This window comes from Myotis davidii, unplaced genomic scaffold (genome assembly GCF_000327345.1).
Source record: "Myotis davidii unplaced genomic scaffold, ASM32734v1 scaffold1031, whole genome shotgun sequence".
Taxonomy (NCBI): Eukaryota; Metazoa; Chordata; class Mammalia; order Chiroptera; family Vespertilionidae; genus Myotis; species Myotis davidii.
The window spans coordinates 920482-938316 of record NW_006283442.1 but is presented as its reverse complement, the minus strand read 5'-3'; the positions used below and the strand labels follow the sequence as shown (position 1 = coordinate 938316).

At 48.9% G+C, this 17835-nt stretch overlaps 1 protein-coding gene across 1 annotated transcript in view; it reads right to left on the bottom strand.

Annotated features, from left to right (window-relative positions):
- CACNA1C (calcium voltage-gated channel subunit alpha1 C) overlaps positions 1-17835 on the bottom strand; it is a 236876-nt gene that overhangs the window by 78239 nt on the left and 140802 nt on the right. Inside the window, exons 18-27 of the mRNA XM_015564299.1 lie at positions 14816-14945; positions 13381-13440; positions 9427-9533; positions 7184-7271; positions 6372-6479; positions 5563-5615; positions 5129-5275; positions 3532-3733; positions 1816-1974; positions 1080-1190 (exon numbers count right to left, since the gene is read on the bottom strand). Coding sequence (XP_015419785.1) covers positions 1080-1190; positions 1816-1974; positions 3532-3733; positions 5129-5275; positions 5563-5615; positions 6372-6479; positions 7184-7271; positions 9427-9533; positions 13381-13440; positions 14816-14945 — 1165 coding nt within the window. The remainder of the gene's footprint in view (positions 1-1079; positions 1191-1815; positions 1975-3531; positions 3734-5128; positions 5276-5562; positions 5616-6371; positions 6480-7183; positions 7272-9426; positions 9534-13380; positions 13441-14815; positions 14946-17835) is intronic.

The following is a 17835-nucleotide window of genomic DNA, read 5'->3' as shown; positions in this document are numbered from 1 at the left end:
CCCTGCCTCATCCATCCAAGGGTTCTACTCTTGTCTCTCAAACTCTTTTTGAGGAGCTGCTTATAAGAAGCAAAGCATAGACATTTGCAGGTAACTGCCCTTCAGGTGCTGGAAGGTGCAAGGGAGCAATGATGTAGTCTCTGAGGTGGGGAACAGGAGGCCCCATGGGCTAGAACCGTGGTCAGCAAACTGTGGCTCACGAGCCACATGCGGCTCTTCGGCCCCTTGAGTGTGGCTCTTCCTAAGCCTTAGGAGTACCCTAATTAAGTTAATAACAACGTACCTACCTATATAGTTTAAGTTTAAAAAATTTGCCTCTCAAAAGAAATTCCAATCGTTGTACTGTTGATATTTGCTCTGTTGACTAATGAGTCTGCCAACCACTGGGCTAGAATACTGAGCCCTGAGCAAATGCAGCCCTGGCTGGGCTTTTTACAGTGGGGCTGGTGGTTGATGAAATGGGAGGAGGATAGAACAGAGGCCTGAGTGGATTTGGGGCGCTGGGCCTGGAGAGGTTTGGTTTGCATAGTTTCTTCTAGATCATGTACTGGGGGATGGGCCAGAGACAAAGTGAGAAATGGGAGAGGGAAGAGCATCATCTGCCTCCCTGGATGGAAAGGCTCAGCTCAGGGGCGAATCTGTGTCCTGTCCATATCAGCCATGGACCATAGTCCAGGGGTCCTCAAACTTTTTAAACAGGGGGCCAGTTCACTGTCCCTCAGACCATTGGAGGGCCGGACTATAGTTTTTTAAAAAAACTATGAACAAATTCCTATGCACACTGCACATATCTTATTTTGAAGTAAAAAACAAAACAGGAACAAATACAATATTTGTATTTGCATGTGTCCGCGGGCCGTAGTTTGAGGACTCCTGGCTCCAGACCATGAGCTGAGATTCTACTTCAAAGACTTGACCTTGTCCAATCTTGGCAGGTTTAGGAGTTGGAGCATTTATCTATCATCAGAGAAGGTATGGCCCTTCACTGATTATTTCTGCCCCTCACTCTCCTTCTTTTGATACTGGTACTCCATCCCTCTAGTGCCTGCACACCAGATGTCTTTTATTCAGAGGCTTACCTTGGGTTTAAAGGCAATGAGCTTCAGAATCATCTCCACAGTGAAGAGGCCAGTGAAGAGCATGTTGAGGACGTTCATGGCGTTTTTAAACAGGCAGCTCTGACCGTAGTGCTGAGCGGAGGGAAGAATTGTGAAAACGAGGCAGGGGAATCCCTACTCCTCACCACCCTCATCTCAACAGAGGTCTTCCTTGAACCATCCACTTCCTGGAAGTCCATCCAGTTCTCTGTGGGCAGTCAAGTGGATTCAGGAAATCTTACAAGTTCTTTCTTTCTCTGCCATCTCCGAAAACAGAAGTTGTCAGAGTTCTACGTTCCTGCTTTGTTTGGTTATGACAACTTTATGGAGAATCCTGGCACTCAAAAGAGCACTAGCATGAGTTGATCTCCCTGAAGACAGGTAGATTTAGAATCAATTTCCACACACTATGCCTTATTGACCATAGTGAACACTTCGAGCTCACCCTCTGTTCTCCATTTCCTCCACTCTCTCTATTTGTTCCAACCTAGGGGCCTATGGATTCCTAGGGACCCAGAGAGGAGCTCATCCTTGAGAAAGAGAACTTGTCTTTCTCTACGTGGGAGAAGAGGATAGCTCTTCTGGTCTTTCAACCTCCTTTGGCCACTAGGGAGGTGACAAATCAGAGATGCCTGTGCAGCCCTTTTGCACTCCATTTCCTCCCATAGCACTCTCCCCCATGCAGGCATCAAGGGACCAAGGGCCCCCCTGGACTAACCTGCATGGCCAAGCAGATGGTGTTGAGCAGGATGAGGATGAACATCAGGTACTCAAAGTAGGTGGAGTTGACCACATACCACACTTTGTACTGGTGCTGGTTCTTGGGTATGTACCTCCGCAGGGGTCGGGCCTTGAGGGCATATTCTACACACTGACGCTGGGAGAGAGGTAGTTGGGGGGGGGGTGGCGGAAATGGGGAGAGAGTGTGGTTAGTTACCTGGATATGTGCAGGGGAGGGTGGGATGTTGATGAAACTATGTCCCTGGGGGGTAGTGTTCTCTGGGAATCTGAGAATAATTTATTGCTCTGGTTCATTTATAAGTTTGAGGTATTATTTGAACATTTTTTGGATTTTTCTCTCCCTTAATCAAGGAGATCATATCTTCTAGTTAATCTCTTTATTAGGCTTAGCTGAGGAGTATGTGTCTCCTTTCAACTCCCAATGCCTACTACACGGCTGCCACATAGTTGGCATTTTAGTTCCTATGCCACAGACTCTCTTTGGAGCACTTGTCCGCTCTATTTTTCTTTCTTATCCTCAACTAATCTTCCTATTACCAGTGTCCACAGATCAGAAGATCCAGATCATGGATGGTGATGAGATCTTAAGCTAACTAGGTTCTTGGGAATCCAGCAAAGTGCCCAGCACTGTGCTCATAATTTCTTAGCACTGTGCCCAAGTTTCCAAGTCTGGAACCGAGGAGTCACTGTAGCCTCTTCTCTTAGACACAAACCTGCCCCCGTATCCAGTCTCTAAGCCTGATCCACCTTATTTCCTCCTAGTCTCGTCATCTCTACTATTGTTAACCTGATAGTAGATGAGGGTCTAATCACCTTTCGTATAAACTTTCTGACTGGTCTCCTTCTTCCCTGTCTTATTACCAACCTAAAGTCCATACAGCAGCCAGAATGATGAGTCTCAACCCAAGAGGTTGACATCAAAATCTTTGAGGGGCCCAGCTTGCCTAACGGGTAGAGCTGTGTGTCTTGTGCCATGCTCCTTTCCATAAGCAGACCTGAAGTCACTCATAGGGGTATATTACTGCATGGACTCTTCCCATGGGGGAACATGGCTGAACACCTGACTTCGGTGACTGTACGCTGCAGCCAACCCTAACAGCTTCATTCCTCACCAATTGCCAGTTCTTGTTCATAGTCTGAGAGAGTATAACACGGTACTGGGCGTTACCACAGCACTCCTACTTAAGCCTCTTTCCTGCCCCCACTTCATGCACAGGCCTCTGGGTTTTACTTGAGAAACCATTGAATAGTAGTTTTTTAATGCCATGCTCTTCCTAACCCTCAAAACTCTCAGTCCCTCACTGTTCTAGTTTCTTTCCTTTTTATCAATGGGACTAACCTACCATGGGCACTTGCTAATTTGTCAGCTTCTAGATAGGGCACAAGGTTTTCATCCCCTCACACCCCCCTCCCCCAAGTCTATCACAGAGTCTCCATAAGCAGATACTTAATGAATAATTGTTGGCTGAATGAATGCATTTGGTAGATCTGGGATTAGCATTTCTTTTGCTCAGTCTCCTCCAGAAGACTGGGGAGCCCTATTCTCATTTACAGGAGCAGACAGATGATCTTAGTATCCATATGGATCTCTCTCCTGACCACAGCCTCTCTTTTGCGGGGGGCAACTGCTGTCATTCCTCCTGTGGCCCTACTTCCCCTCAGTGCCTTGGTCCTCTCCTTCCTAGGAAGCTACCTGGTTCTTGTCCAGCTCACAGTTCTTGTACTCCTGCTCTCCCTGCTCCTGGAAGGTGACGATGACAAAACCCACGAAGATGTTCATCATGAAGAAGGCAATGATGATGATGTAGATGATGAAGAAGATGGAGATCTCCACGCGATAGTTGTATATGGGGCCCTTGTCTTCCGTGTGGGAGTCGATGGAGCGGTACAGCAGCCTGGAAGAGGAGACAGGTCCCACAGAGGGAACTGGAGAAGCAGTGCCACCACTGCGGAATGGCACTGCTGCTCCTAAGGAGTTCAGGGGTGCTGGAAACAGCTCTAGGCTGGAAGTCAGAAGATCTGGGTTCAAGTCCCAGCTATGCCACTTACTGGCCTTGTGACCTTGGGCAAATCACTTAACCTCTTTGAGCCTGAGATTCTTCATCTGTAAAATGAAAACAATAATTCCTGACTTTCCTAACTGGCAAAATTGTTGATATAATGTACATGAAGGTGTTCTGAAACTGTAAAAATTATTTTAATATTTTAATGTAATATGAATCATGGACATTGATTTAAAATACTATAAATATTGGTAAATATTGAAACAGCTTTGCAAACTGACAGAGACTCAGAGGATGTTACAATGAACATAAATCTATCAGAGATCAAATACCCATTTAGATAAAAAGAGTAGGCAATAAAGGACCTAGGCTTATTCAGATCATCAGCAATGGTTTGGATTTACACTTGGGGGTTTACATGTGTGTGCCATCCATCGGGGCCTGGGCTCTATGTCCATCATGCTTGTTCTCCTCTTCCCCTTCTTCTTACCCAGCTTAGTACTTGGTTATCTTCCAGGTATTATCAATATTTTACCATATAATAATGGTGACTCTTATCTAAGATCATGTGCTATTGTTGACTTAAAATATGTAGAACTTTCTGATTGTTAGATGATAATTTCACTGGAATACAAAAGTGGGGGAGCAGGCGTCTGTATAAAGATGTAGGGAGCACAAGATGGACAAGCTACCTGGTACGGGTGATACAGCATAAAGGCTGACCAGGTGGTGGTTTAGGCATGAAGACACTGCCTCTGCAGCGAAGTCTGGAACCATGCTTCCATCCCTTTCTTACTTTCCACTATAAATATCAACATACTTTCTCTACGGAGGCTGGGGTAGAGTCTCATAAAACAGAGACAGCTCTGCCATCTTCACACGCATTGAGTGCATGGGGTGATGATCTTAAATCCTGTGGTGACTCAAAGGCCCACAGTGGAGAAACTTTCCCCGCACCCCACTCCCAGGTGTCATGAGGGTAACCATAGATCCTATTGTTAGGGCTTCACTCTAAGGCTGGGAAGGAGAATTAAAAGAAGCTCATTTTTGGTTTGAGTTTCTGAAATGTTGACATCTCTAGAAAAAGAAAAGTGTGTGTTTCAGCAGTGATGATGGCCTACAAATTGTTCTAGAAGCACAGCCAGACTTCCTGAGTGGGTGGGTGGGGGGTGGGGGCCTCTGGTAAGTGACTTCTGGGAAGGAGTATGGGACAGTAATAAAACTTGGGGACCACGTGTGAAGACCATGTCCTGGCCTCTGGTATCAGGCCTTGATTTGCATACTCACTCTGGCCACCCCTCAAAGGTGGAGACAGTGAAGAGAGCCATCATGGCTGCCAGGACATTGTCAAAGTCAAACTTGCTGTTCTCCCAGTTTCGGGGCTGGATGATGGGGTGGTCAACCTCCCCGTCCTTGTACGTGATGTAGTTTCCCCTGAGAAAGGAGAAAGTTAGTTGTGGGGCATCTCTCATTTCCTTTCACCCCTGATCCACAATGACTCTTGGCATGCTGGGTGGGAGGGAACTAGTTAGGCTTAACACCCTCAGTTCTAGCCATTGGCAGGATCTTCAGTGGGGAGAACCTGGTATGTTATGTCTGTGGGATCAGATTATCCCTGGGTAAAAGTCCAGCTCCACTGCAATCTGTGGAAGAATGACTGTCCCTCCTCTCACACCAAGCCACCAACCTCCCGAGTTACCCAGCCTGGGCGCTGCACTCACTTGCATTCCGCCTCGGTCTGCTTGGAACTGTCTGAACAGGTGTAGAGCTTTCCCTGGAAGGCAGAAAAAGGAAGGGGTTGGAGATGTTCATCAATGAATTAATCAGAAATGATCATCCCAGCACCATGCTAGGGAGTTGGGACAACAAGTGTGAGGGGAGTAGAGTCCAGGTGGGCAGACCTAAGTCACAGATATAAAGCAGTCAGAGCCCGAGAACCACTGGAATTCAAAAAAGGGAGCTCCAATCGTGAGTGCGAGGTCTCGTGGGGAAGAGAGCGGTGGAGCTGGGCTTGGAGGGATGACTGGGTGGGAGGAAATCAGTGGAAGTTTAATTGGTGGGTAGGAGAGGCGGGGAGAATGCTTCCAATGGGAGGAGCACAGAGATAAAAGGATTATGGCAGAAAAGAGTGGAAACCAAGGACACTGGGCTCCCTGGACCTGGGGGGCTTCTCAGGAAGCAGTGAGAGAGGACATGGATAGAGGCAGGGCAGTTTGATGCCGCCGAAAAGGGAACCACTGCAGGTTTTACGCAGGTGCCTCACACGGAGGTTTCTGGGCAAAGGAGTCTGTCTCCCTTTACTGCCAGAAGCAGGGGCAGGACCTGAAGGGCAGGCAGCACCTAGAGGCCGAAGGGTCTTCGCGTGGTGGGGCAATGTCTCCTTCTAAGCCTGTCCCTTTTCTGGTCTGGGAGCTGAGGGCAGGGTGACCTTCATCCCAAGCTTGACCCAGGCCACAGTCCTCTTCTGGCTGTATCTGCCAGGTCCCCTTCCTAGGAACGCTGACAGGAGAAGGAAGAGCCAAGGTCTCACCTTGAAGAGCTGGACCCCGATGCAGGCGAACATGAACTGAAGCAGCGTGGTGACAATCACGATGTTCCCGATGGTGCGGATGGCCACGAACACACACTGGACCACATGCTGCAGATGGAGAGAAGGCGGGCGGGGAGTGGTGTCGGGAAATGCCTCTAGCCTGGGCTTCTTCGGCAAAGCACAGGCCCCTCTGAGGAGGCAGCACGGCAGCGCCCTGGCCACAGTGAGGAACTCAGACTCAAAGAGGCAAAGCACCTTCCGCTTCCAGGGTCACATGGGAGGGAGCCCAGGGGCACACAAAGGCCCCTTTGGGCTCTAGGTAACCACAGGGACATTAGCCCCACTCTCTTCCTAATTCCTAGGGTAGGAATACAGGGACCTCATCGCCACCTGGGCACTGGGTTTGTGTGTGGGTCTCCTTTTTGCAGAAGTGTTGCTGAGGAGTTCAGATTTTGAGTGGCTGCCTGTCATTGTTCTTTTTTTTTTGATTCTTTTTTTAATTGTTTTATTGCTTAAAGTATTACAAAGGGTATTACATATGTGTCCTTCCCCCCCACCCCCCCCCCTTGACAATCCCCTGCCCTCTCCTACCCCCCAGTGTCTTATGTCCTTTGGTTGTTCTTAAAGGGGGAGTGGAGAAGCAGCAGGAGAGTGCAGGCTCCAACAGGGCAGCCACTGGACCCCACACTACCTCCCCCCTGCAGCCCACCCCTCACCACATGCAGCTTAGCTTCCCCCTGCAGCCCACATGTTGGCTGCTGCTGCGGGGGGTGGGGGAGGTGTTGGTGGCTCCCACTCAGCCCCCCTCTCACCTTTAGCCCCTTGGCTCGGTTGATGGCTCTCAGGGGCCTGAGTACACGCAGAACTCGCAAGATCTTTACAACATTGATTGCACTGGACCTGGGAGAGAAGCAGGGCAGGGAGTGAGCTTCTTGTGTTTTTGGCAAGCAGCAAAGAATGTGGTGAGGAGTGTCCTGGCAGGTAACCCAGCAAACCTGTCAATGTGATGGGGATTTCTCATCCTGGGACTCTCTCTACTCTCTACTCCCAGCTCCCACCCCATAAGGACCGGAGGCGTGCCTGCCCCGCCTGCCTGTGGGTGATAAGTAATATGAAAAGCAGCTCACTAGCAACATCACCTGCCACCCAGGGGCCTTTAGAGCCATCGGACACAGTGCGGGCCATGCAGACCTGGGGTCTAACCCAGCTCTGCCACGCACCAGCTGCGTCACTGAGGATCAATGCCCTAACTTTTCTGGGCCCTAGTTTTTTCACCTGTAAAATTGGGTAGCAATCACTTCATAAGGTAGTTGCAAGGACTGAGTGAGGTGTGAGTGGTCTAGTGTATGAACTGAATCCATGGCAGCTTTATTATGAGGGCTGAGGAAGACATGGCTGAACCTGAAGAAACACTACACAAATGGCGGCGCTTCAGGCGGGTGGCAAGAGGTGGAGGGCGTGGGCGGGAGATACCATGCTCATCTCTAAACATGTCCTAGGTGGCTGCCCGGTACACTTATATGTGAAACTTCTGGCTCATAGCAGTCAGGAGGAATGGGTTCTATCTAGCAGGTCCTGCACACCTTGAAAAACTTCAGGAACCTCCGGCCACTGTTGTTCCCTAACAAATAGGAGGTCCCAGGGCTCCAGCCCCCACCAGCCCAGGTGGCCTGTTCACCACACCAGCTCGACAGCTCGGGGAGCAACTCTGAGATGTGTCCTAACCCTCACACGCTAACTGCTAACCGTCTGATTGAGATAATCCCTCTGGCTTTCGGAGAGCCTTCCACCCACCTTGGGTCCTAAACAACGCAGGAGGCAGGTAAGTGCTAACTTCATTCTTCAGGTGGTCAGGCTGATGTGCTGGGGGTTGGGGGTGGGGCGCAGAGAGAGCAGATTTCTCTGGTTCTCAGCTCTTTCATTCCAAAGGATTCAAAGGACATCCCTATCTATATGGTATCTGAGGGAGGGAGTTGGTTTGCACTGAATTACAACAGGAAGGATTTAAAGGTCAGATGGGAAAAGCACAGACTAAAGCAGGGAGTCCTTGGTTCAAGGTTAAACAGTGACTTTGTGGTAGTGCTGGGTTAGAATCCAGATCCGCAGGCTTGCAGACAGATGGTGGTGGGTCAGATAATTGGTGACCAGAGGGGAGAGTCTAATGCCTAACATCCCCACTCCATGCTTTCTAGGCTGACCTTGAAAACACCCTTGGGAGGGGAGACTCAGGGTCGTTTTCTTTGCCCTCAGTGTGACCTTGGGTATGTCTCACAATGTCCTGAACCTCAGTTTTGCTGTCTATAAACTGGGGGTAACAGCACTTGCCCTGCCCACCTTGTAGGTTTGTGTGGGGAATGTTGGTGAAAGTGCCGGGGAAGTTAAAAGGCAGGATTAGCACTATTAGCTGATACAATGTGAGAGAAACTTGTAATCAGATTCTTTTAAACTTGAGCAAGTTTGCAAACTTGGTTGTAAGGTGGAACCCCCTGGAGAGCTTTTAACAATCTTAAAGCCCAGGCTGAACCCCAGAACAGTTAAATAAAAAACTCTGGGGCACATGTCTTTTAAAAAGTTACTTAGGTGATTCGCTGTGTAGCCAAGATTGAGAACCTTCCCTTGCTCCCTCCCTCACTCTCTCACCAGGTGCTTTGACTGGAGAGGTGAGAGGAAGGGAGGGGGAATGGGCCAGAGACCAGGGCAGATCAGGGCAATGACAGGCCCTTGGAGCTGAGGGCACCCAAAGGCCCTGGGCATATGGTGGAGGGACAGGAAGGCCCTCGAGCCTTTCTTCTCATTATAACAGGGCCTGGCCCTGCCTGCCATGGCAAGCTTCAGGCATTTATATGTGTTCTTGTGGGATCAACACACCCCAAGTGTCACACCATGAGGACAGGACATGGGCACAAGAAATCAAAGCTGCCATGTTGTACAAGTCAGAGGCCCCACCCCATTCACACCGCAGATCCATGGATGGGTGCAGGGGGCCCTGCAGACTCTTCATGTCCTGACACCCATTCCTAGTTGCATGCCCTCACGGCTGAGGGGTCCTACTCACTGGATGCCAAAGGAGATGAGGGACACGCTGACCACTAGCAGGTCCAAGATGTTGAAGTAGTTCCGGCAAAAGGAGCCCTTGTGCAAGAAAGCCCCATAAGCAGTCATCTGCAGGGAAGCACAGAGAAACACCCGCATGAGTGGTGCCTGTCCAAACTCCAAAGACCCCCCACCCCCCACCATGCCCTCCCACGGCACCCTGAAGAGCAGTGAGGGGACAGAGGGATGGGGGGTGGCAAGACTGGAGAAGGAGATACAGTGTCAAGAAAAGGGTTCTGCAACAATCACCAAAGAATCCCAAGCCCAGGGGCTATCAGTGTCTCCTACCTAGCAGGCAATGCCAGACTCTTCAATCCTATATTTGAAGCCCTTTCAAATCAGGCCGCCAGCCCTTTCCCATTTTCTACTGTTCCTCATCGTATAGTCGTGGCTCCAACCCCGAGGGGCCCTTTGCTGATGCTATGCTGACCAGGTTTTCCAACCTCCTTTCAAAATTCCACTGACATCGGAACCAGCTTAGGACACTAGGCATCTGGGGGGAGGAGGTGTGCCCAGGAAGGTCACAACCATCCTGGTTCCCTGGGACTTCCCAGTTCAGTTCTGAAAGGATGGGTCCCTCAGTCTCAGGCAGATTGGAACTGGTGGGCCTCTATTGCCCAGTGAGCAGACCTGCCAATAGCTCTGGCACTGAGCCTCCCTCAAACTGCCTCTGATCGGGGCCACGCATTCTAAACTCAGTTGCCATCTTGCTGCTAGACTGTGTGTTCTTCAAGGGCCAGAGCTGTGTCCAGACGGGCCCTGTGGTGCGTGTTAAAGATCAGAGGCTCTAAAGTCAGGCCACCTGGGTTTAAATCCCAACCCTATTGTATTTTATTTGTGAGGCCTGGGCAAGTTACTAACTGGCAAGTTCTGTGTTTCAGTTTCATCATCTAAGAAATGGGGAGACTGATAATATCTCCCCTATAGGGCTACAAGTTCCAGTTGAGTTATTGTATGTAAATCACTTAGAACAGTATCCTGCTGGTAGTCAGTGCTGTGTGCATGCTGGGCAGAGAGAGCTTGGATTTGAATTCTGGATTCTTTCTGCACAATGGAAGTTCAGTTTCCTCATCCATAAAGTGGGTGCACGATTCCCTGCCTTTCTGAGGCACATACTACGTACGGAAAACCACGTGAAACCAAAAGGGAACATGTGGACTGACGAGTGTTATCAGTACTGGCTGTTATTACCTCTCTCAGAGCTTGGTATAAAGCCACTGTAGGCGCTCAGCAAATAGCCTTTCCAATTGTGTTGACCTGAATTAAGGGTTTCTAGGTGAAGGGCTGTGAAAGGCCATGGGCCACTAAACATCAGCCAAAGGGAAGCTTTGGAAGCTGCTGGCTGAGAGGCTGAGCGGCTCCCTGGTCACTGGGTCCAGTTCATCCCTTTGGAGCAGAGCATGCCCAGGGCAGCACGTCTGCAGAGCTGTTCCAAGCAAACACAGGGGGAATGAGCAAAAATAGCTCTTGCAACCTAATTCTTTCCATTTATCTCTTGCCACAGGGGGTAAAAGGGGATGCAGACACCTGTGTCCTGCAATCGTTTCTTGAAGTGGGCAGGTTATATAAAAGGTGGCAGGGGAATAGAGTCGGTGATCTCTCCCAGAGGCTACCATCTGGAGGGGCTTGCTGCCCCTCTCAGTGAGGATTTGGGACCCCAGAGAGCGGACTTGGGTGGCTCCCATGGTTCATGTTAACCAAAGTGCCCTGTGCCTGCTGAAGGCTGAGCACCTCCCTAGCCACCCCCCTCTCATCTTAGAGGAGGTGCTGGGTATTGTGAGGACGGCTCTGAGCTCCAACAGAGCCATCTGCATCCGGGGACAGCTTGCCTCCCTCTGGTGGAAGCTGGGCTCAGAGCACCAGTTCTGTCCTTTGATTTGGGTTCCAGTTTTGTCAGAGCCATTTGTTGGGAAAAGCCACTGCTGGGCATTTTCAGCCCAAAGAGAGAAAAGCAGCGGGACACAGGGCCACTGACTCTGAGCTGGAAGGGCAGGAAGGCCCCTCTGTCCAGCTACAGGTGACCCACCACTTCTGGAGCCAGCAATTCTAGTTCCCAACTGCATCTCACCTTTTATCATTTCTGCTCATTTGTCCTGGCTTCAGCTCCTCCCTCCTCTATGTGACAGGCCTTTGCATCATTCAGGCCAACTATTGTGTCCTACAAGCCTTTTCTCTTTAAGGCCAAAACCCCCCAGTCTTTCACCTGCTCCTAGGACTAAATGTCTCTCTTGATGACTGTCATTGTCTGTGCCAGTGGCAGGACGCCAGGCCTTCAGCCAGGCAGAGGCCCGTGGAAGGAGGTGCAGGGAAGTGCGCTGGGATTTATATCTGCAAGCACACTGGGTAGAGAGTAGGAGGCAGAGGGAAGGCAAGGAAGGTCTTGCCATGACAATACCTGTGCAGTGAGCTCTCACTCCTGTTTGTGAAATGTTTAGGCACAACAGCGCCACTGAAACCCCAGGGAGGCTCTGCGGAAGGCGCTGAGAACTTCTGGTCACAGGAGAGGATTTGGGGATTTTGTGTGCCTCCCTGAGTCTGAAAATATCAGCTCCTCCTGGAAGGGGGCTCTGCAGCACCCCTCCCAGTGCAGCCAGCACCCCGCACCCCTCGGGCCCCTCTCCTCATCCCAGAACCAGGACCTGGAGGATCCACTCTGCTGAGTAAAGAGAAAACCCCAGAAACAGTCTTGTTAGCTGGAACCAGGGACCGAAAGTTGGGTCTGAATGGGGGCGGCGGGGGGGGGGGCGGAAGGCACAAAACTGCCCAACCCAAACTAACTGGAAAAGACAGAGCTTGTCCTGCACGTGACAGGCTGGGTCAGGCCGTGGGAGTTCCACCAGGAAGAGCAGGGGCTGGGGCTGCCCTCACAGGGCCAGGTTGGACGTTGGTTGCACCAGCCACCTGAAGGGTGAAAAGGGAGCCTGGACCCTTGAGGAGGAGCATCCCTTGGGAGGTTTTGACCCTTCGGTGGGGCGCTGTTTGGGGTCAGGAGAAATCCCGTGTCTCGGATGAACTGGAGTGGTGATGCATTGGTTAGAGGCTCAGAAGTATACTGGGTAAATGTAGAAACCAGAATAAAATCAAACATAAGTAATCTATGAGTTATGTATTAATATAATTAATATAAATAATAAGAAAAAACTTGGAAATAATGTGCCTCATCCCAGTGCTGCGCGGAGGCAGGTTGTGGATTCTGCAGATGAGCTGCCTACACCTGGGGCTGCTGGCGGCCTGAGCCCTCATGTCTGGGCCCTGGGGCCTGGGTGTTCCAGCTTCTTTCAGCACTTGGCTCTCACCCCCTGTACTTAGCTCTCCAGTATAACTCTCCCTCCTCAGGGCAAGGGGCATTGCCACAAAGCTTTCTGGCAGTAACCAAGGCTGCAGGAGTAATCTAATCTAGAGTTGTCTATCAGAACTCATTGGAGAGTCTGGCCCCAAATCTTGTGTTGGGCCCACATGTCTGCTGCAAGTACTGAGGAGCTGATGATAGGCATCGAAGAAGGTAGCCAAAGCGACCCTGCCATGGCCCGGAGCTTCCCCACCACTGGAGTTTGTGTGGCATCTCCTCAGGGCAGGAGGAGGTCCAAGCAGGGTCAGTCATCAATTGCCCACAGACGGTGTGTGGGGCATGTGCAGGAGTGTGGGGGCACTGCTGGCGGGCACAGGGCCAGACCTGGTGACAGGACAGCCCAGTAGGTGACACTGGCAGGCAAATGCCAGGACAGGAGGAGGCAGGTGTGGGAATGGGGGTGGGGTTCCTCTGGCTTCTGAGCCTTAGCAAGGCACTAGCATAATGTCAGGGGCACTAATTCTTCTGATTTCAGGCTTGAGAGTAAAAGAAACAAGAGGAAAGAGACAGGCAGGCAGGGCAGAGATAGAAAGAGACAGAGAGAATGCGTTTCTCAGGTTGCATTACCTTAAGGATAATTTCTAATGTAAAGATACTAGTGAAGACATAGTCTGCATTGCCTAGGATCTGAAAAATAAGCACAATTGAATTAGTGGCTCAGAGAGGGAACGGACAGCAACAGGTGCACGTGTGTTAGGGACAGACAGTGGCAGAAAGCTAGTGCCCCGGAGAAGGACAGGAGGTGCAGGGGAGGGGGTGGGCTTTACCTTCAGAGCAATTTCAATGGTGAAAATGGTAGTAAAAACAATATCAAAATAATATAGAATCTGTAAAACAAACAGAAATGGAGTGGGAACGGGGAGGGAAGGGAGAGGCAGGATGGGGGAGCGGTCAGTGGCTGTTCACCAGAAAAGGAATCACTTCAAACCATGACAGACACCGCGTGAGCCCTTCCACATGGAGACAAAGGCAAACAAGTTAGGAGCTGAGTGGCACACACACAGCACTGGACCCTGAAGCGGGCTGGCCTCAGGCAGCTGGTGGCTCTGGATGAGTCCACAGATGTGTGAAGGGAGCTCAGGGCAGGCCTCAGCGGGTCCCAAGTCTCTACAGCATCTTGATGCTTTTCTCATTAATCCAATCCTTATAAACCCAAATCAGTCCACTGAGACCACAACTTGTCAAAAGGACAGCAAATAGGGTTTGCTTGTTTGCTTTTGCAAGAAGATGCAAAGTGCTTAACTGACATTGGTGTGGTTTGGCCAGCTTTCCATGTTGGTTGGAGTGTGTCCTCTGGGCACAGGAGGTGCATCCTCCAGGGGAGGCCCACCCAGGTTGGGGCAGGCTGTATGGTTTCACGTTTTATTCCTTCTCAGTGGATCGGAGCGAGGCCCAATACCTTTCCCAGTAGAAATGCTCTGAACCAAGCAGGACCACCAAGTGGTTGCGTGGACATGCCTTTAGATTGGTAGGCCCCTCTCTTCATGCCCACTTGGTTGGGATTTATTTTAAGGCTTTGAGATACAGCAATGCTTATTTTTGATTTTAATGTTCATCGGAGCCTTGAGTGGGCCTCCAAGTTTAGTTCTACTCCACAGGAGGCCACAGAAGCTCTCTTTTATTTAAGGTCAGCCTTATCATTGGCAGCTGTCTGCAGTGCTCCTGTCTCCCTCATGATTAGGACTGGTCAAAGTACCTTGGGAGCAAGTCAGGATCAGTGGATATTTTTTTATTAAGTTTACAGGAAACCAGGGGACATCCACAGGGCAATGAAAATCCTGACCTTTGCCCATCAGGCCAGCCTTAGGTATCTGGGTACATGTTCTCTTACTTGTGGTCCTTATATGATTTCTACCAAAGCCTTAACCTGTAAAGAACTGTTTATTTGACTATGAGATTTGGAGTTGGGCTCCTGACTGAAAAATGAGGTCAGCGACAGAAGCTGTGGGCCCAGTCACGTTCCTGGGAGGAAGGGGTGCAGAGAACTAACGGGAATGCATACATGGTTTCTGAAGGAGGTGTGCTGGACCGGGTCCTCCGCAGCCAGGGAAATGCTGCTTAGCAGGATGAAGAAGAGGATCAGGTTGGTGAAGATCGAGTCATTGACAATGCGGTGGCACTGGAGGCGAAACCTGCATGGGGAGGAGAGAGAAGAGATGCATGTCAGGAAGGCAAGGAAAGCAGCTCCCTGGGTCATGGGAGCCCCAGCTCCTCTCAGTGTGCAGAAGGCGTGCCAGTTGGGGGAGGGGGTTCTTCAGCCTGAAGTCTTACTCGCTGATGGTAGCCCCGACACCCCCACCATGAGGCACGTCTGCACAGAATGCTACCTTCTAAAGCTCTTTCACTGATAGCAAGCTTTGACATTTTATAGGGTTACATCTGAGGCCTCTGTGAATTTCTAAACTTTCAAATACTGTTGTGACCTTAATAACTGGCTTTTGTTGGGAGACTTCTTTCCCCATTATTAAAAAATAAAAAAACACCCCCTGAAAATGGCGGAGGTATAGACGGACGTGCCCCGTGCCTTGTCCAGGAGCAGATAAGGGTGAGCAGCTGAAACGGGTAACATACAGCCCTAAAAAGCAGAAGATATTCAGCTGGGAGACAGTTTGCAGTTGGGAAAGACAGAGGACACCCAGAGAAAGGGAACAGTTAGAGATTGTGGCTGAAATCTCTCCCGGAGCACCGGCTCAGCCACGGAGAACACACCATCTTGAGTGGCTGTTATTGGGAGCATATAAAGCCAAAGACACGGCATCCAGAGATCGGCTACTAACCCAGAAACAACGGACCCCAAGCAGCATGATTACGTGAACTTAGAGGAACCCTGCTTTTCCCCACGGAAAGGTCAGACTTCCCCTAAAGGTGCGGTTTGCAATTGAGGTTGGAGAGAGGAATGCGTGTGCATGCCTGCACCAGGGAAATCTGAGCCCCACAAAGTCCGTGGCCGTTGGGGCCAGAGTGATCCGCGAGTGTGGAAGGGCTCCCACAGGGCTGCTGGCAGAAGGGAATGCTAAAAATAAGCCCATAGCTGGATTGGGTGCAAAAAAGCAGCCTTGGATTTTGCCAGTGTTCCGGCTGCTTAGCACTGGGGAAGAGAGGGTGCGCAGAAGGGACTGCACACAGAGCTGAAAGGTGTGGGGTTGTGAATTCGGACAACTTTTCAGGCTCTTGTTCTCTCTCTTCCCATTAAATCATTGCGTTTGATTATTAAACCCAGTTCATGAGATTGCCCAGCAGAGACTGCAGGGGAAAGTTGTTTTTGTGGAACCTGGGAATCAGAGCAGGAGTAACGATTAAAGAACAGGTTCTAGGACAGTCGACTCTCCCAAACCAGTTTTAAGGGGAAATAAACCCAACTATTGGATAGAGAGGACTGATAGCCTTGGAGGTCAATCCAGAAACACTACCACCCAGAGGCTGATCCACGAACTGACTCTTCTGTAAATACAAATAAAGGCAGTCTGGGAAACAAATATGGCCTGCCTTAAAATCAGGACTGTGGTTTACAACATGGAGGAACAGTGTATTGCAGAGAAATTCAACACTCTCCTGAACACCTGGCAGGACTAAGGTGTCCCAGAAAGAAGAGTAGAGGACCTGAAGCACCTTCACTACTGTACATTTTTATTTTTATTTTTATATTTAGTTCTTTTTTCACCTTTTAATTAAGAAACTATTTTTTTTCTTTTTTCATCACCTGATTTTACCTTTATGATTACAACACTTTTATTTTTAACTAGTATTATTACTACTACCATTTTACCATTTTTTAAAGTGTCATTTTATTTTCTCTTTATTTTATTTTGGGATTAATGTTCTACATTCTATTTTCATCATTCCTTTAGCATCATTTTTCTCTACCTCAACTTTACCTTTATGCAACAACTCTCTTCCTCACTTTTCCTCTTTTGTTGTCCTGTTTCTCTTACCCTATTTCTGCTTTAGATTTTCCCTATTCCTTCTTTTTACCCTCTGTCTAAATTTCATCCTACTTAAATATATAATCTCCAATCTCCTGCTCTAAATCCATATACACCTCTCTCTTATCTTTCTTCAATATCCAATTTTTTTTTCTTCTCTCTGTCGTTTTGTTATGTTTGCTGGATTGTTGAGTATATTGGGTTTTTTTAAATGCTTGTTTGTGAGATTGTTTTGCTTTTGCTTTTTATTTTCCTGTTGGGATTCTTTTTCTCCAGTTATTTTTGTGCTTCTGTTTTCCCTCACCTCGCTTGATATTAGTGGTTGTTTTTAGTTTGCATTCATCTCCAGGGATCTGTTGCTGGAATTGGTTGGGATTAGTGGCGGTGCTATTGGAGTTTTCTCTCCATATAAATAGTCTCTTCCCCTCTTCTATTTCATTCTCTCTCTTCTCTCTCTCTTACTTTTTTTCTCCCTTTTCCCAATTCCAATTTTGCACTCCTTTTTTTTCTTTTCTCTTTTATCATTATTAATATCGTGAATACATTTGTGTTTAGTGCCTTGTAAGTTGTGCCTTGTTGTGTTGTATTTTGTGCCTTTAAATAAACACAGCAGAGAGAGAACTACATAACCAAACATCTGGAGAAGAGAGATCATGGTGAAACAAAGAACCAGCCGTGTATGGAAGAAAAACAGGTATCACTAGAAAAGGAAGTAAACAAAATGGAGGAAATGGAGGCAAGCAACCTGTCAGAGAAAGAATTCAGAGAAATGGCCATAAGGTGGATGAAAAGAATGGGAGAAAAATTCAACAATATGTGCAAGAATCAAGAAGAAATGAAGAAAAACCAAGAAGAAATGAAAAATGATATCACTGCTATAAAGAACTCAATAGAAAGCATCAACAGTAGACTAGAAGAAGCAGAGGACCACATCAGCGAGCTAGAAGACAAGGTAGGAAAAAACACCCAAACAGAGCAGCTTCTAGAAAAAAAATTAAAAAGCAGGAAGAGAGCCTAAGAGAACTCTGGGACAACACGAAATGAAACAACATCTGAATAATACGGGTGCTAGAAGAAGAGGAAACTGAGTAAGCTATAG